A 25936-nucleotide genomic window follows, 5' to 3' on the forward strand; every position below is an offset into this window, starting at 1 on the left:
AACAATCACTATCACTAGAGAAAAAGTACTAGGCAAACTAATGGGACTAAAGGCTGACAAGTCCCCTTGACCTGATGGCTTGCATCCTAGGGTCTTAAAAGAAGTGGCTGCAAAGAAGGTTCACTAGGTTGATTCCTGGGATGAAGGGGTTGTCTTATGAAGAAAGGTTGAGCAGGTTGGGCCTATACTCATTGGAGTTTAGAAGAATGAGAGGTGATCTTATTGAAACATACAAGATTCTGAGGGGGCTCGACAGGGTAGATGCTGAGAGGATGTTTCCCCTCGTGGGGGAATCTAGAACTAGGGGGCATAATTTCAGAATAAGGAGTCACCCATTTAAGATGGAGATTAGGAGGAATTTCTTCTCTCAGAGGGTCGTGAATCTTTGGAATTCTCGACCCCAGAGGGCTGTGGAGGTTGAGTCATTGAATATATTCAAGGCTGAGACAGACAGATTTTTGAAAATACAGGGGAGTCAAGGGTTACGGGAAACAGGCAGAAAAGTGGAGCTGAGGCCAAGATCAGATCAGCCATGATCTTATTCAATGGTGGAGCAGGCTCGAGGGGCCGAATGGCCTATTCCTGCTCCTATTTCTTATGTTATAAGCTGGGTCTGTGTACTTCAGAGAAGCATAGACCCAGGAGCAATTTGATTAAGGTTTATAAAATAATGAAGGGACTAGATCGTCTTTACATGGACAAATTATTTCAACTGGATAGGTTAGGGAGGACCAGGGGTCACATTTACAAGTTAATAAGGGCAGAACTAGGTTGGCTGTTAGACGGTTCTTCTTTTCCCACAGAATACGAGACCTGTGGAACAGTTTGCAGGCTCATGCGATGAACACTGATTTGCTGTATTCCTTCAAGAGAGAGCTGGACCTGTTTCTGGCTGGGGTGGAGATCATGTTGTACAAGAGTGTGCTGTAATATAAGTTAGGGTCAACGTGGTCTTCTGGACTAGTTTCAATTGCCTGAAGGGGTCAGAGAGGAAATTTCCAGATTTTCCTCTTCCAATTGGGTTAGGTTTTTATCTGTTTTTTTGCCTCTCCAAGGAGATTACATGGCTCCATGTGGGTAGAAAATGTCTGTATTGTGAGGCACAAGGCATCGCGACTATATGGGATAGACTAGTTGGTCTATTTCTGTCCAACATTATCGTATGTTCGTACACGTTTAATGTGTGACACGTTATAAGGGCTCAAGCATATTGTTTGGACATAATAGAGAGAATTTTACTCTGCACCTATCTTCTAGTGGTTTATAATGATCGTGGAGGGGTCAATTGTCTGATTCTGAGCTCCCAGCGGGATGCCTCGCCTGCTGAGAATGCATATCGGAAATTTGGGCACGTGCCACATGATTTTCCGACCATTACACTAAAGGGTTGAAACATCATGTTCAGTTCCTTATGAGTACTGATGGGCGAGGCTCTCCATCAAGAATGCAAAATTGGAAAATTTCCCCTTAGATGCCTGCAATATGAAAGTATTCCATTCCCACGCAAACATGCCAGGGACACAAAAAACATTTTGGCCTAGAAATTCACTTTGGGGCGGCCAGCTCGCTCGCGCCCAAAAGTTAGCGCTGGGCGGGGAGCCATTAGCGATCGTCAGATATTCAGTGTTAGCGCCCCAATTCGGAACCGGGCGCTATACCAGGGTGTGCCCGCCTCCGTTTGGGGCGCTGACACTGAATTTCAGCGCTCTTGGCGCCGCTGTGCCAGCCGCTGCGGAGCGGCAGGCTGCGGTACTGCAGGCCTCCTCCTTCTCTTAAGGGGGAGCTGCCTGCAACGGGGAGATCGCCGCTGGAGAGTGCCGGCAAATGAGCCCGGCACCACGGAGAAGTGCCGGGTTCGCGGAAAGCAGCCGGCAATGCCGCGGGGGGGGGGGGGCGGTGGAGGAGGCCGGGGAAGGAGGTGCAGGCAGGCGGCCGCCGAAAAAGCGGCCGGCCGCACCTTCCCCTTTAAAGCGCCCCACTAAGGCTACAGCACGGCCCCGTTTTCTGGTCGCTGTTTGCGGCCGCTTCGGAGGAGGCGGCCGCTACTAAATATGGGGATCGGGCCGGTTTCGGGGCGGAACCGGGGCACTGCGCACACCGATGACGTCATCGGTGCCGGCGCAGCGCTAACGGCTACCGCCGCCAATACCGCTGCGCTGAATATCAGCGCAAACTCATTTTTGGCGCAGAAGCCCTCTTTAGGCGGTAACTGGCCGCAAAGCTGGCAGCGCCTTAATGAATTTCTAGGCCTTTTTCTTTTAATTTCTTGAAATAAGCATATTAGCAAGCCTTAGGTAGTGTTAGACATGATATTGTTTAGTTAATGTTTAAGTGAATGGAAGAATTTTAAAGACATTGGGCCGTAATTTGCGGCCCGTACGAGGTGCGTACGCGCCCAAAGTTCCGGGTTTAGGCATGCGCTGCGCATGTACTAAAACCCAGAACTTGCGATCTGTCAAGAAATCCGCATCCCTGGGAAAAGGGCATCCGCGGGCAGAGTTGGGCTATTTGCTCAACTTCTGCCCAGCGAATGCCTGTGAAATTCTTACGCCAGCATAAGAGTTTTAAAAAACAGAAAAATAAAATGATCAATAATTTATACATTTAAAAACCTGTGAAATAAGGTAAGTTTATTTTTAGCCCCGTTAAACATGTATATTTATTTTTCAAAAAATTAAATTTTTGTTTTAAATATTTACTAAAATGCCATTTTAATTAATTTTAAATATGAGATTTAAAAAAAAATGTATTGAAGTGTAGATGTATTTTTGGGGGTATTCCCATTCATAGTTATGGGGTTTCCGTACATACGGAACGTCCATAAGCATGAATGGAGATTCCCTTTTATTCGTTGGGCCGGCCCACGTAATCCCAGGGGCGCTTGCGAACCGCCTGTGCCCGAGATACATGGGCCTCTTTCCACATGTACCGGATAGGCCCAAGACCGCAAATCTCCGTACCTTCCTGACCACCAGGTAGGCGCGGATTTTATTTGTGGTTCAGAGGCATTTCCCCATGGGAAGCCTCCGACCGCAAATTCAGTGCCTTTATTTTACAATGTATTTTGCTAATGGGGAGGTTAACAAGGAATTTACTCTTAAAAAGACCAGCATCAAAATTACAGTCCAAAAGTTTGAACTTTAGAGGATTTGATCCAACAAAAATTGTCTTATACAAGATAAAATTAATGACATTTAACAAATCAAATTTGGTATTAAGAATACTCTATTTCATAACCCAAGCAAAGAACAAGAAATGGAAATACTGAAAGATACTAAATTCAAAAATACTCAGTCCAAATTAGGAATATTTTTATATATTTAAAACTGTCAAATGCACACGCATGCATCAACTCACAAATTGCATCAATATACTGTACCTGCAGCAAAAGAGACAAAAATATTGTGAACTAAAAGATGAAAATATAAAAATATGATCATATTATTCACATCAGAATAAAAAGTAAGCTTAAAATAGATAGCCATAATTAGATAAAGTCAACTCCTTAAATTGTCTCCTGTAAGTGAACCACAGTTCCTACAGAGGTATTTGAATCATTTTTATGTATCCATCAAATACACAAGTACTTACTGTTCCAGAATTAATGTATTTTTTCTTTTTTGCCTTCTTCTTTGGATTTAGCACCTAAAAGGTAAAATAATTTAATTGTCACTTCCATTCATGAACGTTGTTAATTATCCCAATTAAAAAGTGTAAAAGTGCAGAAAATTGTTAATTGTCTAACTTTAGCATTTACAAAACTGGCAAAAATTCTGTGTATGTGGAATTAAATTATGTTAAATTGAGTACATAAAAAACCAAGCATGTCTTTATTATAACATTGTTTGTGACTCCATAAATAATTTACTCAATTACCGAAGAAGTTACAATGCATTGATGCAAATTGAGTCATGCATATGTTTCTACTGATAGGCTTGGCAGGATATACCAAGGCTTGGCAGGATATATCAGCGGTCACAAGACATGTGTGAGTGATTAGTCTACTATCACCTGGGCTACGTCCAGCCTACACCAACTGGTGCACAGTGGGTGATTTTGGAGCTGGTTCAAAAAAGTAGTTGAGAAATTTCAATGATGTGAGACATGCCCTAAGATCAATAAATTCCCATTTAGATAGGTATTAAGTTCTCATTGATCTTTAAGAAAGTAATCTTAAATTGAAAATGATTGCAAGCAAGTACTGTAGCTGGTATTCTACTCAAACTGACCGGTTTAGAAACTGGATCAAGTCTAAAGGCTGTATCAGTAGCTATAGTCAGTTACAACTGTCCACAAAATGTAAGTACACAAGTAAATCACAAGTATTTATACACACAAGCAGTTGAAAAAGCTGGTAGCTCATTATGAAAACTCAAAACATCATTCTTCCCTCAAATGATGTGGCCACACATTTGTTTGGGTTGCTGCACAGATAAATGAATTCAGGAGGCTTTCTCACCAGTAAGTCACCATAAATTTTAAACTAGCACTATTAAAAGATGAGGTTAATACACACTACACTTCTTTTTCCTTAAGCCAACCTATATTCCCAAGGTTTTTCCAGTACATGTATTACTCCCTAGCTGACAGGGTAAACTAATGACTGCCCATAATGATCTTTGGATCGAGACAGTGCAAGAAAATGAGAAATGAATTGACCACAGTAAACAGGGTTGAACTGTTAATGAGTAAACCGCTAAACAGTGAGAAATATTCAAATAAATATTTTGTAAGATGCAAAACAGTATATACCCCTAAAGAGCAAAGGCCCAACTTGCGTAGTTAAGCAACCATGGTCAACAAATGAAGTAAGAGACCGTATCAAGCTAAAGGAAAAGACTTATACAAATGCAAGGAAAAGTGGGGAGGCTATAATAAAAAGCAATAAAGGGATACAAAGAAAGTAGTAAGAGATGCTAAAACAGAATATGAAAAAATATTGCAAGTTATATCAAAGCAAACAGGAATTTTTAAAAATAAATATATTAAGAGCAAGAGATTGGTAATGGGGAATATGGGTCCAATAAAGACAGATGAGGGTGAGACTATAATGGATAATAAGGAAATAGCAGATTGTTGAATGAGTACGTTGCATCATTTTTCACCGTGGAGAGAGAGGACAAAATATCAAGGTGCAAGGGGACCTAAAATAGGTCAAGGAGAGGAACTTATTAGATTTAATATAATTTTTTTTTAAATGGTAATAGAAGAAATAATGGGACTTAAGATAAACATATCTTCAGGACCTGATGGTTTCCACCCTGTATTAAAAGAAATAGATGAGGGAATTGTAGATGCTTTAGTCCAAACCTCTCTAGATTCAGGAATTGTGCCTTTGGATTGGAAAATTGCAAACATCACTCCAGTATTTAAGAAGGAAGAGAGAAACCAGGTAATTACAGCCCTGTCAATTTAACATCAATTGTAGGGAAGTTACTGGAATCTTTCGTCAGAGACAGAGTGACTGCACACATGGACAAGTATCAGCTAATCAAAGAGCCTCAGTATGGATTTGTGTCTGCCAAATCTAGTTGAATTTTTTGAGATCGTCACAAGCATGGTGGATAGAGGAGTGTCAATGGCTATATGTACTTCCAGAACGCATTTGATAACGTACTGCACAAGAGATTATTAGCAAAAGATGAAAGCCCACAGAATTGGACATAACCTTGTGACATGGGTTGGTAATTGGTTGGGAGCTGGGAGACAGAGAGTTGGGATAAAGTGTTAATTCTTTGATTGGTGGATGTGACAAGTGGTGTTCCCCAGGGGTCTGTACTGAGGTCTCAGCTTTTCACCATATAAATTAATAACCTGGATAAGGGAATGGAGAGTTGTATATCCAAGTTTGCAGATGACACTAAGTTAGGGTGCACAGTGAGTTTTGCAGATGTGAGCAGGCAGTTACATAGACAGACTAAGTGAATGGGCAAAAGAATGTAGATGGAGTTCAATGTGGGGAAGTATGATATCATCCACTCCAGATCTGAGAAAGCCAAATTGGAATATTTTATCAAAAATGAGAGACTAGGAGCTGTGGAGGAACAAAGGGATTTAGGTGTCCATGTACACAAATCACTAAAAGTTAGCATGCAGGTACAAAAAGTAGTCAAAAAGGCTAATTGTATGTTGGCCTTTATCTGAAGGGAGTTGGGTTAAATTATGAGGACAGTTTGCAATAAACTTGGTTTGTATTTCCTTAGGTTGCGGTACAGATCAGCCATAATCATAGAATGGCTACAGCACGGAAGGAGGCCATTCAGCCCGGCGGGCCCATGCCAGATCTCTGCAAGAGCATTTCAGCTAGTCCCACTCCCCCAGCTTTTCCCCGTAGCCCTGCAAATTGTTTTCCTTCAGGTACTTATCCAATTCCCTTTTGAAAGCCATGATTGAATCTGCCTCCACCACCCTTTCAGGCAGTGCATTCCAGATCATAACCACTCGCTGCGTAAAAAAGTTTTTCCTCATGTCGCCTTTGGTTCTTTTGTGAATCACCTTAAATCTGTGTCCTCTGGTTGTCGACCCTTCCGCCAATGGGAACAGTTTCTCTCTATCTACTCTGTCTAGACCCCCTCATGATTTTGAACACCTCTACCAAATCTCCTCTCAATCTTCTTTGCTCTAAGGAGAACAACCACAGCTTCTCCAGTCTATCCACGTAACTGAAGTCCCTCATCCGTGGAATCATTCTCGTAAATCTTTTCTGCACCCTCTCTCAGGCCTTCACCTCCTTCCTAAAATGCGGTGCCCAGAATTGGACACAATACTCCAGTTGAGGCCAAACCCGTGTTTTATAAAGGTTCATCATAACTTCCTTGCTTTTGTACTCTATGCCTCTATTTATGAAACCCAGGATCCCGTATGCTTTTTTAACTGCTTTCTCAACCTGCCCTGCCACCTTCAACGATCTGTGCACATATACCCCATAATCTAGTTGAATGGCGGAACAGGTTTGAGGAGCTGAATGATCTACTCCTGTCCCTATGTCCTGGGCTAACTCATTCTTCCAGTCTCCCTATTGTTAGCCTCCACTCAGCACTTTGCTATAATAGCAGGGCTGTGACTGGGAATGTGCTAGTTGGTGCTTGTAGTTACAAACTCACTATTACAACTCTCAACCCACTGGGGCGCCAATGAAGAACAACGTAAAATATAACCTAATGGAGCTTTTCACATAACAAAAACATTCCAGGGCACTGCAATATCAAACCACCCACACACTCTTTCATAAGGGTCATTACTTTTATGAAAATACATTTGCCAAACCTTTTTTGTGTGTTTACAAAGAGTGATGATAAAGTAGCAAGCGGCCCCGACACAGGGAAGTCTTAAATAACGATGTTACCGGATGGCCCTCCCCTTTTAAAAGGGTTTCCCTTTGCTGTTCTACCTCTACTTGCTTTTCATCCAAAGACCAAACTTTCAAAAGGGTTGTTATACCCCTAGTGATGTAACTTTAAAAAAAAAGGGTGGCAATCCCTCACTATCTGCTGGTGCCCAATAGTGAGGCCTCTGATCCCCACTCTCTGCACTCCCAAAGTTAAGCTCTGGGAACATGACAAAAATATTTTAATGAGCTAAGCTCACATTATCGTGCAAGGTCAGCCCAATGGGGCACAGGTTGCAATCAGTGCCCGACGATCAGCACTCTCTCACTTCCCAGGGCCACATTATTCACCACTGAATACATTATTGCATCAGTTGTGTGTGACATGATCATCATAACAATACCACACAACACTTCTGATTACCAAACTCTCTGGCTGCTGTGCAAAAAAATCTTATACACGCTCCTTGACTGGTGCCAACTGAGTTAATTTGATTTGCTTTTTTTGTTCCCATTTAAATCCCATATATAAAGTTCTTCTTGATGTCAATTAATTCAATATGTAATTATTGTTCTTGCAATGTTTAATCTAGTTGCAAATTTTCCATTTAAAAGACTAGCAAATTGCCTGTAACATTGCCACAGTTACCACCTACTGGCCAGAGTTACACACAACTGTTTACATACAGGATTTCCATCTAAATGTTTACATATGCAATTTTGATGTTAAATGTTGACATAAAAGTGTGACCACAAATAATGGTAACAGCAAGCTGGACAAAAGTGTGCACATGAACAAGATTATTAATAATCTACTAGTCATTTTCCATGGCACATGGTAAGTTAAGACCAAGTGTAGATTTGTTACACTAATTACACCCTGTCAGTGTTGGCGGTGTAGTGCCTCCACTGGTGGAATTACAACATGACAAGTTTGCATAGGCATTATAAATATGGACACAGAAATTTATAATAGAAAAAGTTGATAGAAATTGCATGCAGACAAAGATTATATTAATATAATGTTGATAAATGCAAAGATAATATATTAACTGGAGAGTTGTGTGGATCAAAATGTAGGAACGATCTGTCAATGAGAGCTTTGAAAATTCACCTGCTTCATAAAATAAAGGACTCAATCATCCAGATTTAGAATGTATTATTTGACTTATATAGTTACTCAACAAACATAGCAAGGCAGACAAGAGGCTAACTGTGGTTAGAAGGAATTAGCTAAACTAATCTAAATTCTAATGTGTTATGTGAATTGTAATGAAAATCTAGTGAAAGGAAACCCAATGTGAAGGCATAAAATGGAACTGTGGGAAAGTGACAGAGCAGTGTTGCACCCAATCCTCTTTGATGGCTGGCAAAGTGGCGTGCTGCTGCATGAGATTGATGTGAGGTGAGTTGCCAGGGCACGTCCCAGAGGACAGCAGTGCACCTCGCCTGACAAGAGGTGGTAGCCACATTAAGTACATGGATACACCTACCATACCCACCACTGTTAGATCTCCTGGCAATTCGAACCCTTCCAGCAGCAATCATTCACCCTCTGAGTGAAGAAATTTCTCCTCATCTCAGTGCTAAATGGCCGACCCCTTACTCTGAGGCTGTGACCCCTGGGTACTTCATAATCCCTCCCAGCTGCTTTGCATCCTATGCTAAACAATGATGTTTGACCAAAAATAACTATCTAAAGTTGATGAAAATTAACATTAACCTGGAAAAACAAATGTATATACACTACAACATAGTATAAAGTGAATGCATGATCTGGCACTTGGGTGACTTCAGCAACTGTTTCTTTTTTTATAGCTTACTACTCCTCATTATATATCAGGACAGATATTATAAGATCAATCTCTGCACTGGGAGAATAAATTCATAAAACCTACTAATCTGCTACACCACAATGCACATTTTTAGATCTGCTGGATTATATTTAATTTATAGAATTTTCCTTGGATGAAAACTGCACCAATGTGGGCAAGTGAGCATACAATCAATTAATGCCGTGGAGACCACCTCACTTATATCGTGGCTGGATTACAGATCATTTGAACAACTTAGCACAATTGTGATGCACAAGTTTGTGTACACATGCTTGCTTTTAAGTCGTAATCTGCAACTTTATTGCTGCACCATGGCCAATAAAAGGGCTTTACAGTGCAGTGAGTCTATAATATCAGCCTTAAAAATAGGATCAATAATTTGCAAGGAAGGAAGGGAGGGTTGTGCTGAATAGCTACTGGGTGGCCACAACAGAAGACAGCCTCTGCTTCCAGTGGCAATGTTTATACAGTCTCTGGGTCCACTGCTGCCTCAAAGTCAATGGCAATCCCCAGCTTTTTAGGTACATCACATTGGAAGCAATGGTGCCTCCTCTTTACTGATAATTGCAATATTGGCCCAGAAATTTGGGTCGCAACGCGTGAGTACGCACGGGGTACTCACACGTAGGCCCAACGAAAGTGCCGGTTTCATGCATGCACTGCGCATGTGCGGGAAACCGGCACTTCCGTTCCCCTGAAAGAAGGGGTTCAGAAGTCGAACGCGTGCACCGGAGAGGCAGCGCGTGCGCATTGAACTTACGTTTTTTTTGCAGATTTCTCCGGGAGGGTAAGTCTCCAGCAGTTACACTTTTAAAAAGCAGGCGCAAGGCCTGCTTTTAACAAGGTAAGTGGTGAATTAATTAAAATTAAAACATTTTTTCCACAGGTTTATTATTTTTAAATACTTTAAAGAAAGGTAAGTTTATTTTTAGCCCTGTTAGAAAATGTAATTAATTTTTTCAAAAATTTAAATTATTATTTAAAATAGTTATTTCATGTAATTTATAGTTTATTTTTAAAATGTGATGTTTTAAAAAAAAATTATTTGAGGTTTTAGTGATGTTTTGGGGCTTATAGTGTTTATAGGTTTAATAGCTCTTCCTGTCAAACTTATGAATGAAGCATTCCCTGCTACCATTGGCTCTCCATGGCCCACGTGATTCCCCCCCCACACTACCAGTTTTTTTTTGTTAGTTTAGAGGGAAATAACACAGAGCATTTAATTCAAACTCCTTGGTAGATGTCTTTACTCTGTGCCTTGGATGTTGGATCTAAAGTCATCGGCCTAGAAATTGGGTATAGCCCCGCTTGAGGCGTTAGAACTGGCGCTGCGCAAAGTTTATAGCCAGACGCAACTTATCGCCGCCTGGCGCGATATTGGGTTGCATCGCCCCCAAAGGTGATTGAGGCGCGACTTCAGACGTTGCACGGGACTCCTAAGGCGCAAAACTTCCGGCGCAACCCAATATCGGCGCGGACGGGCGCAGCGCAGGTGCTCTCAATTACCGAAATCCACAAGACTTCCAGGCGCCAGCCGGCTCTTAAAGGGGTGGGTCAGTCAGCCTCAGCTTCCACACTCAGCGCCTTGTAGGCCTCAGAATTGGTGCAGGCCCTTCTCTGGCGCAAAAACCTTGGACCAGATGGAGAAGGTGAGACAGAGAGCAGAGTGCTTTAGCAATGAGGCTCTGGAGCAATTGATGGCCGCAGTGGAGCGCCGTCGAGATGTTCTGTACCCAGACAATGGCAGGAGGCCGAATCAAAAGGAATACCACCGAGCTTGGAGGGATGTTTCTCAGAGGGTCAACTCCAGCAGCATGGTGACCAGGAGCCCTGTACAGCGTAGGAAGAAATTCAACGACCTCACTCGGGTCGTGAGGGTGAGTGGTGTTTATTCAACCTTCTGAATCCCTCCATCTGCACCTGACTTTATGGCTACAGGGTGCGCGATGCCCCAATGGCCATGTGTCAGCAAGCACCCATGGCCCTTTCTGGGCACACACATGCACATTTGACTCAGGGCATCATGTAAGGCTCTTCCACCATGGGAGGCATGAGATGATCACTCAGGGCTTCATGTAAGGGCTCTTCCACCATGGGGGGCATGAGATGATCACTCAGGGCATCATGTAACATAACTTCCCCTTCTTTCCCCTGCAGTCCAAGCTGGCGAAGAATCGCAAAGACCAGCTTCGAACCGGTGGAGGACCTCCACAAGTGGTCACTCTCACGGATCTCGAGGAGAGAGTGCACCAGATTCTTGGAGGACGTCTCAGTGGTCCTGTTACCACTGCAGCTGCCGACCCCATCCACTTGGTCCCCCCGCCAGCATGCTTTCTCAGTGTGCAGCCATGTCAGAGCCTTGCCGCAATCTGGCATGCCTTGCTGCCAACCTGTCCTGTTGCTAAAGCCACTCTTACACCTCCCTGCTTTCAGATGTTGCATCACCAGCTCGGGATCCGAGCCCTGAAGCTGCCAGTGCCAGTGCCTCCGGAGGCGAGGATCAGGAGGAAGCCGGACCATCCGTTCCAGCCGCAGGGGAGCCTTCACATCTGCAGACTGGGGATAGTAGTTCCCTGGAGGGGAGGGCGGGGGGGCTCTGATGAGGAGCCAGTTGCCAGAACAAGCGGCCTGCAGCAACGCGAGGGGGGTAGGCAAGTTCGGCCACCGGCTCCCCGGAGGGCAAGGCAGGGAACGATGACTGCTGCACAGAGTGCAGAGGAGGTGCGGAGTCTGGCTGAAATGAGCACCCAGGCCCGGCTCAGGCACACTGAGCTTATGGCTGCAGTGGGGAAGATGCCTCAGTCGATAGAAACACTGGCAGAGAGTGTGCTGGACTTTGGGGCAGCAATGGAGAGGACTGTCCAGGGCTTCGGGGCAGCAATGGAGAGGACTGTCCAGGGCTTCGAGGCCGCTATGGAAAGGACTGTTCAGAGCTTCGGACAATCCCTGGAAAGGTCTGTCCAGGGCTTGTCCGAGGCAGTGGAACGGACTGCTCCGGCCTTGTCCGAAGCAATGGAAAGAACTGTCCAGGGCTTCTCCGAAGCACTGGCACCTGCCACACAGGTCCTCATTGCTGCCATGCAGTCACTTGCTGGCCTCGTCCACACCCAGATTGAGGCAACGCGAACTCTCACTGCTGCCACCCTATCTGCATCAGTTAGGATCACCCCGGGCCCTTCCAGTACCACTCGAGGCCAGGAATCAGTGGAGCAGTCGATTGTGGCAGCTGAGCCGAACCGGTCCCCTCAGAGCGCCAGTGTGTCGTCCGACCATGGTGCAGGTGTCCTCTCTCGGCAGGTGACCATTGCTCATGCCACCGCTGGAACGTCTGCAGTGGAGCTGCCACCACCTGCAGTGCACACTGCTTCCAGCCATGCCCAGATCAAGCAGCCAGCCTCCGCACCCTCCAAGCCCAGAGGTCGTCCAGGCCGTCCCTCAGGGGCTTCTGTGATTCCAGACAGTCAGCAGGCATCCCCCAGCCTTGACCCCGCCACTGGGGTTCAATTACGTAGGAGCAGCAGGGAGGGAAGGGGCCGACCGCGAAAGAGAAGTCGGTCTCCATCAAGGGGCCAGCAGTAGAGGGAGTTGCTGAGACGTTTCTACCTCCAAATTCAAGGACGCCCTCACCTGTTGTGATTGTTTGTGATGGTTTGTTTAGTTTTGCGGCTTTGCCAGAGAGTTGACTGTTATTTTGTTAGTTATGGTTTCTGTTGACATGACGTCGTTATGCTGGAAGGAAGCACTTTTTTGACAATAAAGAATTTTTTTAATTTACAATGGTACTCGTAACTATTTACACTCATGGTGGACTTCCTAGGTTTTGAACGATCCGAAGTGCGCAGGACGAATGACAGCCATCATTCCGTCAGAGGGGCCTAGAACCGAGTCCTTATGAGCCTCTGACGGATGGCCCTTCCACTTTCAGGAGCCCTCCCATCTTCCTCCTCCTCCTCGTCCGCATGCTCCTCCTCCTCCTCCTTCTCGTCCGCCTGCTCTTCCTCCTCCTCCTCCTCGTCCGCCTGCTCTGCTGGACCTTGAGGGTCGGCTGGCATTGGCTGGGTTCGTCGAATGGCCAAGTTGTGGAGCATGCAGCAGACGACGACGATGCGACCCACTTGCTCCGGCGAGTACTGCAGGGCTCCCCCCGAATGGTCCAGACAGCGGAAACGCTGTTTCAGCACACCAATAGTGTGCTCGACAATGTTCCTGGTCGCCTGATGGCTGCTGTTGTAAAGCTCTTCTGCCGGGGTGGCGGGCAAACGGAGTGGGGTCATGAGCCATGGGCAGAGAGGATAGCCCTTGTTGCCCAGAAGCCAGCCTCGTGGGTGAGCCGGGCCCTCAAAGAGGTCAGAAACTGAGGTCTGCCGCAGGATGAACGCATCGTGGCTGCTCCCAGGGAATTGTGCGTTGACTGCCATGATCATCTGGCGTTGGTCACAGACCAGCTGGACATTGAGGGAGTGGAACCCCTTTCGGTTGCGGAACTCCTCTGGATTCTGCAATGGCGCCCGCAAAGCCACGTGTGTGCACTCTATGGCCCCCTGCACCATGGGGAAGTCCGCAATAGCAGCGAAGCCCTGCGCGCACTCCGCCTGCTTCTCCAGGGTCACAGGGAAGGTGATTAATTGACGCCTCCTTCTATAGAGGGCAGCTGTCACTTGCCGGATGCAACAATGCACTGCAAATTGTGTTATATTCGCGATGTCCCCAGTGGCTGCCTGAAAGGATCCGCTAGCGTAAAAGTTCAGGGCAACAGTCACTTTGACGGCAACCAACAGAGAGGTCCTGCACCGTAGACGCGGCTGCAGATCCTCAGCAAGCAGGTGGCACAGCTCAGTCACAACCTCCTTACCGAATCTGAGCCTTCGCAGACACTACTCCTCGGACATGGTAAGGTATGACACCTGCTGCCTGAAAACCCTCGCAGTGTATCGTCGGATTGGCCGACCTCCATTGCCCCTCCTCCTTCTGGCCAATCCCGGCCCTCTCCCCCGCCGTCTCTGTGCCCCTTCCAAGTGTCCGGCCATGAGGACGTTCCCCTCCAAAGCAGCTCCCATTGCTATGCCAGACGGGCAACACGCAGTAATGTCTAGCGCTCCAACTGCTCCGGACAGACCTGCAGGTCCCAAGTCTTCGAAGGCTAAATCCGAAAAATAGTGTGCAACAGTAGTTCACCAACTCTCTCCAGCAACGAACAGAATGAACAGGCCAAGTGGCTGCAGCTTTTATACTAGAGCTGTCCCCTTTAAATAGCGCCCCCTGACTCCGAGAATGGCCTGGGAACGTTCCATCCAACTGTCACTAATAGCGCCAGGTGGAAAGATTCCGGGCGCCACCGAATACCCGGTCAGGGGCGCCAAAAAGGCGTTGCACACTGAAATGGCGTCATTAACTGCCTGCGCACGCGGGCGCGCGCTAAGAGTTAGCGCTGGCTCTAAATGGATACGCAATATGGGAGGTGTCGCTATCTTCATTGCGCCCGCCCGAACATTGGGTAACGCCCCAATTCTTGGGCTCTTTAGGTGCTAATCGCTGGTGCAACCAACCAAATTTCTAGGCCATTACTGTCTAACAATAATCCCTGTAGTTAGTCAGAGGTTGAGCAGTTTTGTTTTGTTTTGTTCCCCTAAAGAGATGCTCTATTGATTTTAGATCTAGATAATGGGGTTCAGTGCTAGTCTGAGACCCAGCTGTAAATTGCAATGACAAGCAGTAAGATACCCCCATAGGACGACTGGCCATTAAGCTGGTGAGAAGGTTCCAGAAACTTGGTGAATGCTCAAAGTACAGTCTACTCCTGACAGTTCAAAGTTGCTTTCTGTGCTTACAAATTTTAACTTGAATTAAGCAATATAAATAAAGCAAAGTAGGAATTTAGTTCTAAAAAAAAGGTTTTATCATATAACTTAAATTAAGTGATGTTGAATTAAGAGTAGACTGTACTTCCACCACATCACTGCTAAAATCGATTTCACTTAAATAGTTCCTATTAGTTAGGAGATACCAAATATAGGCCTAGAAATTGGGTTGTGGCTTAGCCAGGGCTTTAGCGCCGGAAATTAGTGCCGGCGCTAAGTCCCCTGCGCGCGCCAAAAATTCAGTGGCGCCGCGCCTAAACGGCTGCCGGCGCTACTGAAGGGTCTTAGCGCCTGGAAAAGGGCGCTAACTGCCGTTTCGCGCCGGAATTCCGGCGCTGCGGCACCCGATGCGGTGCGGCAGGCTGGGGAAGTGCAGGCCTCCTCCTTCCGTTAAGGAGGAGCTGCCTGCACCCGGCCGCGGCCCGCGCAAATCTGCTTAAAAATGAGCCCGGCACCTCGGACAAGTGCCGGGCTTGCATCTGTTCCGGGGGGGGGGGGGGGGGGAAGAGAAGTCCAGGGAGGGAGCTGCGGGCAGGCGGCCGGCGGGAAAGCGGCCGGCCGCCGCGGGGCCTTTAATGCGCCGGCGCTAACTGCAGTAAGGCACCTCTGACAAAACGCTGGTTGCGGCTGCCACGGGCGAGGCGGCCGCAACTCAATTTCGGAGTTCGGGCGGGTTACCACGGCAACCGGGACGCTGCGCACACCGATGACGTCATCGGTGCCGGCGCAGCGCTACCAGAGCAATGCCGATTTAGGGCCCCAGGGAATTTCACTACTGGCCATAACTCCGGCGCAAGGCCCTCTAGCGCCTCAAATGAGGCGCTAAGGCTACTGAATTTTCAGCCGATCATGTGTAACTTATTATCAAAATATTCAGGATATTAAAGTTAACATACTTTTAACCTTCTCAAGTTAGGAATGTTACAATAGGATTTTTAGGTTATAACTTTAAAAACATCAGGCTCTATCAACAATTGCCAAACTGGTGAGTCCAGTAATATATCCTGCAGTGATAATGTGAAGCCTTGATAATACTGAACAATCATTTTTCAGCAAATGTAACCTACTTTGTGCAAAGTTCAAAAGGTAGTAATCATTCAATTTTCTGTTATCTATTGTAATTATTACAATCAGAGAGTGATGTGATACAATTATCAAAGGTTCCAGTTATCACTATTGATCTGTGAAACACAAATTTTATTCCCTTGAGCTGGAAGGGATTCAGTATTCAACTAAAGCTATACAAATAACATTGCTGGACTGTGACATGCGCATCAATTTTTTTTGTAATTTATTAATTTCAATTTTAAAAGATAATTCAACAAGAACACCCTCACCACCTTGGAGCACCACATTGGCAAGCTTTCAAGTGTTTTAACTCATCACATGAGGTTTTGTTTAATGTTTTCATGTTTCATTCTGTTTGTGCTCAGAAAATCTTATGGCCTAGAAATTTGATTGTGCCCAAAAACGGGCATGTGATGGCATTTCTGGTGGTAGGCCAGCTCTGCAGCTGTGCCTGAATTCCTGATCAGAATCATGAGCCATGTCTGAAGGGGACACCGCCCTCGTCACCCAGTATCCAGCCTGTGACCTGATGGCCTGGTTGGAATAGAGGCAGCACAGAGGACTGGCGCAGGATGAATGCATCAAGACTGCTGCTCGGAGAGCGGGCACACACCAGCATGATGCGCTGCTGTGGTCGCAAACAAGTTGGACGTTGAGGGAGCGGACTTAGTTTCTATTCAGAAAAAATGGCAGGCTGGTGATGGGGAGCACGCAAGACAATGTGGGTGCAGTCTATGGCACCTTGGACCCTGGGGAGGCCTGCATGCAGGTGAAGCCTCTCGTCCTGCTTCGCTCTGTCCATGGGGAAAGAGGTGTAAGTGTACCTTTTGGTCTAGAGAGCCTTGATGACTTCCCACGATGGTGGACTGCAAACTGGGAGATGTTGCTAATGTCACCTGCTGCAGCTGGGAGGAGCCTATGGCATAGAAGTTAAGGACCTTGCCAGCCACAGGCACTGCTGCTCATGCCTTGGTTCAAGGATCGAGTTGTGACATAGCTCAATAACAGCCTCTGTTGTGAAGCGAAGATGCCCCAAGACATTGCTCCTCAAGCAAAGTTCAGTTAGAAGTTCTCCCTGAAGCCTCGCTGTGGGTATGGCCTCCTGCGCAGTGTCCTCCTTCTCTCTCTTCTCCCAGCTGCTCTTTCTTGTCTTCCTTGCTACTCCCCTTGTCCTCCAGTACCAAAGGCAACCCTACCAGACTACCCATGACTGCAGTAAAACTGTTTTGAAGGCAGCCAAAAACAGTACAGCACCAGCAAAATCCTTTTCTCAGAAGTCAGAATTAGGTTTTATAATTCAGAAAGCAGGCCAAAAAACACCCAGACATTAACCAGCAGCCTAAAAGGATAAACCAGCAACTAACGTGCATGTAGTGGTTGAGCCCTTTAAATAGAACTTCTGAAGGGTCCTTCCTGCCTGTTAGCGCCATGAGTTGCTGAGTGAGTTTATCAAATGGCGATTCTGGTGCTGGGGCAGACCAATATGACAAAAGAGTCCGACAACCAGCGTAGGACCCTTACTTCAATATTTTACTCATCGTTTTACATACTTCCGCACGTGCCCTGGATGATTATGAAGCAGCCCCATCCAATATAAGAGGTGGCGCACTTCCGACATGAAATGAACGTTCGCGTGCTGCCCTCCATATTGGATGCTTATGTGCCGTTTGCATCTGAAAAATGGGCAGGGGCCAACAAATTTTTGGGCCTATGGCTTTAAACACGAAACATATGCCAATTCTTTTGTTGACTGTAGAATTGAAACTACTTCAAAAAATGTTTTAGATTAGGAGCATTTTTTTCCCCAGAGTTGTTGGATGTTTAGAACAAACTCCCAGCTAAAGCAGTTAATGTTGTCTGTATTACTGTAGAATTTCAGCTAAGAATACTGCTGTCCTGGCTGAGATGAGCCAGTTCAGCACAGATCAGGCATTGACCCTGGTCTGTATGGCTCAAATACTCACTAAATAAACACATTGAGCCACTGGGGAAGCACTAGGATTTATAGTTTTAAGAATAAGTACAGATAAAGATGACTGGAAAGATGCTGTGATGGTTCCTAAACTGCTGAGCATAATGGTTCCTTAGTTGCTGGAACCAAGAAAAAAGCATTGTAAACTTTACGACTGAGCATTTCTGGCACAGGGCTTTGCACAACCAGAGTGCATGTTGGGAATTCAGGCATAGAAATCTGCAAAATTAAGCAGCCAACACAATTTTCATTACTGGCCAGGACACCAGAAGAACGCCCTGCCTTTGTTCAAATAATGCCAAGGGCTCTTTAGCATCAACCTATGTGTTAGCTCAGATTACGTGTTCAAGTCCTGGAAACGAGCTAGATTCCACAACCTTCAAAGGTAACAGCAAGCCTTCATGTGGAGTACAGCGAGACAGTAGCTTTATATATAATGAGGCTCCATGGGAAACATCAGTGATGGCTGCTATCAAGTCTTACAGGTGATGTGATACCATACTGATTGCAAGGAGTTGGTGTTATTACTGTGACTAGCTGTTAAAGGTGGTGTCACTTCATGCTGAGCGTGGGTATCACTTGTTACTGTGATCAGTCGCTATCGGTGGTGTGACTCCATGCTGAGTGCCGGATGGCAAAAAATGTCACAGCACTAAATTCCTTTGTACAGACTAAACTACTAAACAAATTTATTTAAAAATAAAACAATTTGCAGCAGCATAAAATAAAAGTCAAAAATACTATACAAAATATTAAACTGGGATAACTAGTTTAAAACGGTCTGCTGTTTGCCTAACTCCTCTTGAATATAGGATATTTAAATTATTTTTTTATAAAAGGATTAAAGGAAACAGGCCTGGTAATCTCATTGTTTTTGAGTTATTCTCACACTTACAGTACAAATATTCTACCTCTCTTTTTGTTTTAAAGCCCAAGTTTATGCTATAATTTTGCATTTTTACACTACATTTGAGAAAAAACCTGGTATAAATCTCAGCAGTTTAGTTGTGGAGATCACTCAGTAAAACATAAGAGACAATTTTCTCCAATAATCTCTCTTAAATTCAACAGTGGAACCTGTCAACTCTGAAGGGAGAGAAAGGGACCAAACAAGCTAAAAAAAATGTTGACTGAATAAAATAGCATTTTTTAAGTTGAATTTAAAAACTCAGATTTATACCCAGACTTCCAAAATGTCCAAAATCTTTAAAAAGAATGAAAATGAATCACTGAAGGGTAAAGTTGAAACTGCAGAAAACTGAAAGAAGGCAAAGCTGACTGATAGAAGAGCACCAATGGGCAAAGGAACCGTGCATAAGATGAGCAAAACAAACTAAAATGTGAATATTTGTTCAGTAGAATTCATTTTAGGAGCATATTTGATTCTAAAGAGATGTCCAAACATCAACAATTTGCATTATGGACAAGAGCCATTAAAAGAAATGGTGAAAAAGATAAAAATACAAAACTAACTGCCATAGGCTTGGTAGCATTATCCTCAGCTATCCATCCAGATGAAACCAGTAAGCTAACTAGATTCAATAAAGCTTCAGTTGTATCAAAAAGATCTACAATATTCTAAAGCTTCAAAAATTCTTGCTATTATAATTTTTCAAAAGAATTGTTGTTCCTATGCACTGAGTCAAACGTCTCTGATGTCCCCATTTTCAGAATTGCACCCTTAAAAGTTTTTTTCTCGGCACAAAATGTCCCCATCTTGCTTGAAATGTCTCCACAACCATCAGGATTTCCTCTTCCAACATCTCAACTCTAGCTGGTCTCCTATACCTCCTCCCACCCAACACAAACAAGTATGTTAAGTATATTTATACTGGAGCAAGCAGAGAGAGTTTGGCTTAACAAGAACAAATATAGTGACACCATTCCATTTGGATAATAATAAAGAACCGCATAAAGATATTTTGATCGAGTTGGAAAATGTATTACCTTCAGAAACTGAAGAAACTGTCTGACATTTGTTGTACTCTGACTTTTCAATTGGGCAAGATTATAAAACAAAAGTGGCAGTGGTGCTTATAAACAGAGGATAAGAAACTCGAGCATCTAAACCTGGAAAATGATGAGATAACATCTAGCAGGTAATTTTAGGAGGCTGCCCAGTGGGGAGCCTTGCCCGCCTGCTCCCTGGGAGCATATATTGGAAATTTGGGGGTGCATTGCCTACGATTTCCCAATAACTGTATCTGCAGTGAGACTACTGAAATAGAGGCCACAGAAACTATCTTCATGTAAATAGGCTAAAGAGTGAAAAAGGAAATTCAACATAAAGTTTTCAAACATCAAACATTGACCTTACAAGTAAAGTTGAAAAGATAAAGCTGCAGAGAGCAGTCACAATAATGGAAAAAAAATCACAGATCTCATGAATATCTGAAAACTGTAATGGCATGAATTTGCAATTTCTTTGTTGCAGGAAGCCAAGAGTTAAGTGGGAAGATTTGAGTTCTAGATTTCCAATCAATTTTATTCTTATTAAGAAACTAAATAGAATAGCCGAGGGCCAGAGTGCAGCACATCACCAAGGCTGAAAATAACAAAAGAGATGAGGAAATCATAAAGTAGTGATTAGGGGATGCCGAGCTTGGGTTTTAAAAGCATGGAGAAAAGTTGCTAGGAGCAGGGACCATAGTAGCAATGATAAGGTAGAAAAAGACAAGAAAAGTTATAACAGAAACAATATTTTCATTGTCATAATGAAGGGTTTGGGAGAGATCAAACTGTAATGATATAGTTATTTCACTGTGAAAGGACTGGAGGTTATGAGCACTGAAGGTGTGCAATCTGAAGAAAGCTAATGAATGTAGAGTGGAATCAGCAACAAAATAGCGTACGGTATTTGATCATGAATGGAGGAGCACACTGATATGTACAAAGAGAGAAGACAGAGCCCCGGGGATTTCTTAAATTAATGGAAAATGAGCTACCAATCTGGTCCAGCAATTAAAAGTAATCTAGCTCACCATGAACAATGCTTTGCTGGGAAGCAACTTGTTTAAGAAATATACGGTGTCAGGTTCTATCAAAGGTTTTGCAAAGGTTATCCAATGATTCACCAAGGTATTCAAGAACAGATTTTAAGATCTAAGCTTTGTTATTGTTGAGGTGGGGGGAGATCTTACGAAATTGCTGCCGTGTTTGCCTGCATAACAGTGACTACACTTCAAAAGTGATTCAATGGCTGTGAAGTGCTTTAGTATTTCCTGAGAATGTGACAAGTGACTATATAAATGCAAGTTCTTTCTTTCTTTAAAAATAGTTCCTTTTCTATTTTGCCACTGAAAGATGAATCCAAATGCTCAGTTATTGTTGCAAAAATCTATCATTTGCTCTGCTACTGAGTGCAACATTGTATGTAAAAAAGCCCAGTTTCTACATTTAGAATAGTCTCCACTTATTTATTAGATTGGACAAAGGCAGCTTTTACAAAATCACTGGAAGTGCGTGGCAATTGGTGATGATAACCTCATCTGCTGCATTCCCTGGTAATGGATTAGCTACATCCTACAAACTGTATATTATAGAAAAGATTACACCACAAGTGCAGACTCATCGCAGAGAACTTCTACTTGGGTAGATATTTAATGACCTTGGTGTAAAGCTGAGGGAATGACAGTACCTTTATCTCATGAAATATGCAAAACTTATCTAACTGGCAACGTCTGGAAATACATAACTCATCCACCCTCCAGGCTTCCTCTTGTGTCACTCTATGGATTACTGTGTGTACCAGCTCTCCCAGTTGATTTCTTCACTGCTAGCAACATAAGATTAGCTAGCCACTAAACAGCTACCTCAAGGTAACTCCAAAAACATGGCTCTTAGCTCCAAAAATAGTTTTTAACACTAGAGCTCAGTGCATGCCAAAAAGGGAGTGTTTTTTTTTATTCGTTAATGGGATGTGGGAATCGCTGGCAAGGCCGGCATTTATTGCCCATCCCTAATTGCCCTCGAGAAGGTGGTGGTGAGCTGCCTTCTTGAACTGCTACAGTCCGTGTGGTGAAGGTACTCCCACAGTGCTGTTAGGGAGGGAGTTCCAGGATTTTGGCCCAGCGACGATGAAGCATCAGCTGTATATTTCCTGGTGTGTGACTTGGAGGGGAACTTGGAGGTGATGCTGTTCCTATGCACCTGCTGCCCTTGATAGCACTGCTGATGACACTTTTCATCACTTTGCTGATGATTGAGAGTAGACTGATGGGGCGGTAATTGTTTGGATTGGATTTGTCCTGGGCAGTTTTCCACATTGTCGGATAGATGCCAGTGTTGTAGCTGTATTGGAACTTACACTTTGCCAGAGCTTTAAAAAAACTCACCACTTGTCTTTACAGTGGTGCAGACAATGACAGCACAGATATGGGCAGCAGTGCTATATGATAAATAAGGCAAGTGATGAAACCCGAGTTGGCAACCCTATCAAGACAGTGCAATGAGGCTGGAGATCTGATGTAATGGGTCTCATCACTTTTTTCCTGTCCTATATTTGGAGATCGCTGACTGCCAGATGTAGACCCTCATTTTCATTGGTGCCTCTGGAGGCAGCAACGTTCCAACACTAAAACAAATGGTACTTCCAGCAGCCAACATCTTTTCTAGCCAGCAATGACTTGAGTGCATCATTCAGCCCATGCCGGATGAACATACGAAGAATGACGTACAGGTAAAGACCCTCTGGTCTATCGAGCCTGTCCCACACAATTGTGATACCTTGTGTATCACAATATATACACTCCACCCCACCCGAAACCATGTGACCTCCTGGGAGAGGCGAAAAACCAGATTTTAAAAAACCCAGGCCAATTTGGGGGGAAAAAATCTGGGAAATTCCTCTCCGATCCAGCTAGATGATACAAAACTAGTCCAGGAGATCACTCTGGTCCTGAATTCCCTGCAGTACCTGCCTTCTGTAAGAGGTGATCTCCGCCCTGACCAAAACTAGGACCAGCTCTCGCTTGAAGGAATCCAGCGAATCAGCATCCACCGCACAAGACAGCAGCCTGTTCCAAAGGTCTACTATTCTCTGTGAAAAGAACCACCTCTTGACATCTAACTTAGATCTGGCCATACACACTTGAAATTGTGACCCCCTGGTCCCCCCCTAACCTATTTAATTGAAATAAACTGTCAACTGGAACACAATCTATTCCCTTCATTACCTTATAAACCTCAATCAGATCACCTCTAAGTCTACGCTTCTCTAAAGTGTAGAGTCCCAACTCTTTTAGTCTACCTTGATAACTAAGATGCTTTAAACTAGGAAATAGTCTAGTGGCCCTCCTCTGCACCCTCTCCAAAGCCTCAATATCACCCACCCTGTGAGGAGACCAAAACTGGACACAGTATTACAAGTGAGGCCTGACCAAGAAATCTATCTAGATGAATCTATCTAAGCTTCACCAGTTACCAAGGAAGGCCCAGGGAAAATAAAGTTGTAAACTGAGTTTTTCAAAACAACTGTACAGAGTTTCTCACTCCAGTGGTGTAGAACTTGCTCAATGTAAATAAGGTGGATTCAATAACAACACCAGGCTCAGGCAAGACTGTTTCAAGTTGGGGCTTTTTTCCACTGGAATAGAGAAGGTTAAGGGAGGATGTCAAGGTTTTCAAAATTATAAAATATTTTGAGAGGGTAAATTGTGAAAGGTTGTTTCCATTGGTTGGTGAATCAGTTTCAAAGGGCACAGACTGAAGATTATCACAAGAACAAAGGGGAATAAGAAGGATATCATTGCCTTGAGAGGGCACAGAGGTGACGAATAAAGATAATGCTAAGTATGGTGAATATAAGTTCCGAGGAAAGGTTAACGAAATTGGGCAATTTTTAGGGAGGGAAGAGGAAATTTCAAGGGGATTTAACTGAAGCATTCAAGATCATGAAGGGAATTGATGAAGCTGGTCGAAGCAAATGTGGAAAAGGGTTTAAATACCGAGAACAGAAATTAAAATTGAGGAACTTAGTAATAAGAAGGGAAATTGGGTGAAATCTTTTGATCCAAAATGGTAACAGATGTGTGAAATAATTTACCAGAGGTTATTGAAGTACACAGCGTAAATGGTCGAACAAGCAATTTTAAGCATGCTTTTCTGGAGAAATGAGGAATTGAAGGTTATGGTAAGAAGGCAGATATGTAGGGTTGATCAAAAATGAATGTGTTTAATGGGTGAAATGGCTTTTTCCTGTACCAAAAAGTTGTTATTTGTAATACTAACGATCAACATAATTATTCAACATTAACCAACAGCAAAAATAAAAATCACAATTGGTTGGGACCAGCATAATAATTGTCTAATCCAATTATTTTAATCAGAAAACAAAAAGTAAGAACTTACCTCATACACATTGAATTGTGACTGTCCCCTGGAAAGTTCTCTGTAATTTGTGGTGAATTCCCCAATAAAATCATGGCTGCACATCAAAAACACAATGTGATGTCAAACTTTTGGTCACATAGCATAAACAGCCATACAACCAATAAACACAAACAAGCACTACTAACCATACTGAATAATTTACTGTTGGCCAAGAATTGGGGACAAGAAATGCTTCAGAAGCCAAGCGAATGAAAAAACTCCGGCCTCGGGTGACTGTCTGTGTGGAGTTTGCACATTCTCCCCGTGTTTGCGTGGGTTTTCTCCGGGTGCTCCGGTTTCCTCCCACAGTCCAAAGATGTGCGGGTTAGGTTGATTGGCTATGATAAATTGACCCTTAGTGTGAGGGGGATTAAATACGTGGGGTTATGGGGATAGGGTGGGATATGTGTTGGTGTAGGGGTTACGGGGATCGGGGGGGGGGATATGTGTCGGTGCAGGCTCGATGGGCCGAAATGGCCTCTATCTGCACTGTGGGGTTTCTGTGATTCTGTGATACATGATGTAGGGATTGGGCACTTGTATTACAAAAGCACCAGTGGACCTTGATAAAAGATGGCAATATAGCGAGTGTTCTCGAGCCATTTGATTTTGTCAAGCAAGGTTTTTTTTTAGGAGCATCTTTCAAAATCATATATTTAAATAGCAGCAAATAGTGTATTCTAAACAGGTAGCAAATGCAGATTAGATGCATTCTCGTAGACTCTGCATGGCATAATTGATAATGACTCCAACAAATGTTTATGTAACTACCTAACAATGTCAGAATATTACATTCAAAACAATGGTCAATACAAAGCAAAAATGGATAATTCTGTAATATCAAATTACAAAGTATATTGGTTTATAGTGATGTATGTAACAAGGTAATGGAAATAGCTAGAAAGTGAGGTTAAAAAGACCATTTGCAATTTCAAGTGCTTCAATTTGCCAACATGACAATCAGTAGAGATTTCAAGCTGTGTTGCAACAGATGGGGATCATTGAGCAAACAAACAGGAATCCACTTTGGAGAATTTCACATACTTTATGGTGTAATTTGTGGTCCTGTGTGTGTAAATTCTTTGGTTTCAATATGCAAAAATCAGTCTGCTGTTCTTATTTGATTACAGGCAAAGTGCAATTATTGTTGTGAAGAACTGCAGAAAGTTTTAAATAAACAGAATTTTCACTCACAAGTCATTCTGAATTTGAGAAACAATGGCCTGGAATTTGCGGTCATCGGCGAAGTGAAGGCGTTCGCCGCTGGCCCCGAAGTACGCTTCGCACAAGGATCTTGCGATCCCTGTGTTGAGAACTTCGGGTTTTCCAACAATCAATTCAAATCAGCATAGTATCGTGGGGATCCCCTTGTACAAGCTGCTGTGACGTCAACAAGCTGTCTAAGCAGCCAATCAAAACGCAGAATTATCACAGACAGCGAACAAGGCAGTGAGAGTAAGCTCATAAAATTCTAACTTTTTAAAAAATATTAGAGAGAGCAAAAAAA

General features: G+C 44.0%; 1 protein-coding gene across 3 annotated transcripts in view; it reads right to left on the reverse strand.

Moving 5' to 3' along the window:
• The window catches only part of LOC147105619 (copine-8), a 474554-nt gene that overhangs the window by 117435 nt on the left and 331183 nt on the right, over positions 1–25936 (reverse strand). For 2 of the 3 annotated variants that reach the window (XM_086010162.1, XM_086010161.1), the window contains 2 exons: positions 24409–24484; positions 3592–3645 (listed from right to left, as the gene is read on the reverse strand). In XM_086010162.1, coding sequence (XP_085866288.1) covers positions 3592–3645; positions 24409–24484 — 130 coding nt within the window. Of the gene's footprint in view, positions 1–3357; positions 3380–3591; positions 3648–24408; positions 24485–25936 lie in introns of those variants that run through there. The other variant, XM_086010163.1, reaches the window with a different exon arrangement.

The sequence above is a fragment of the Somniosus microcephalus genome, chromosome 17 (assembly GCF_052327205.1).
Source record: "Somniosus microcephalus isolate GS21.2 chromosome 17, FLI_Smic_1.0, whole genome shotgun sequence".
Classification (NCBI taxonomy): domain Eukaryota; kingdom Metazoa; phylum Chordata; class Chondrichthyes; order Squaliformes; family Somniosidae; genus Somniosus; species Somniosus microcephalus.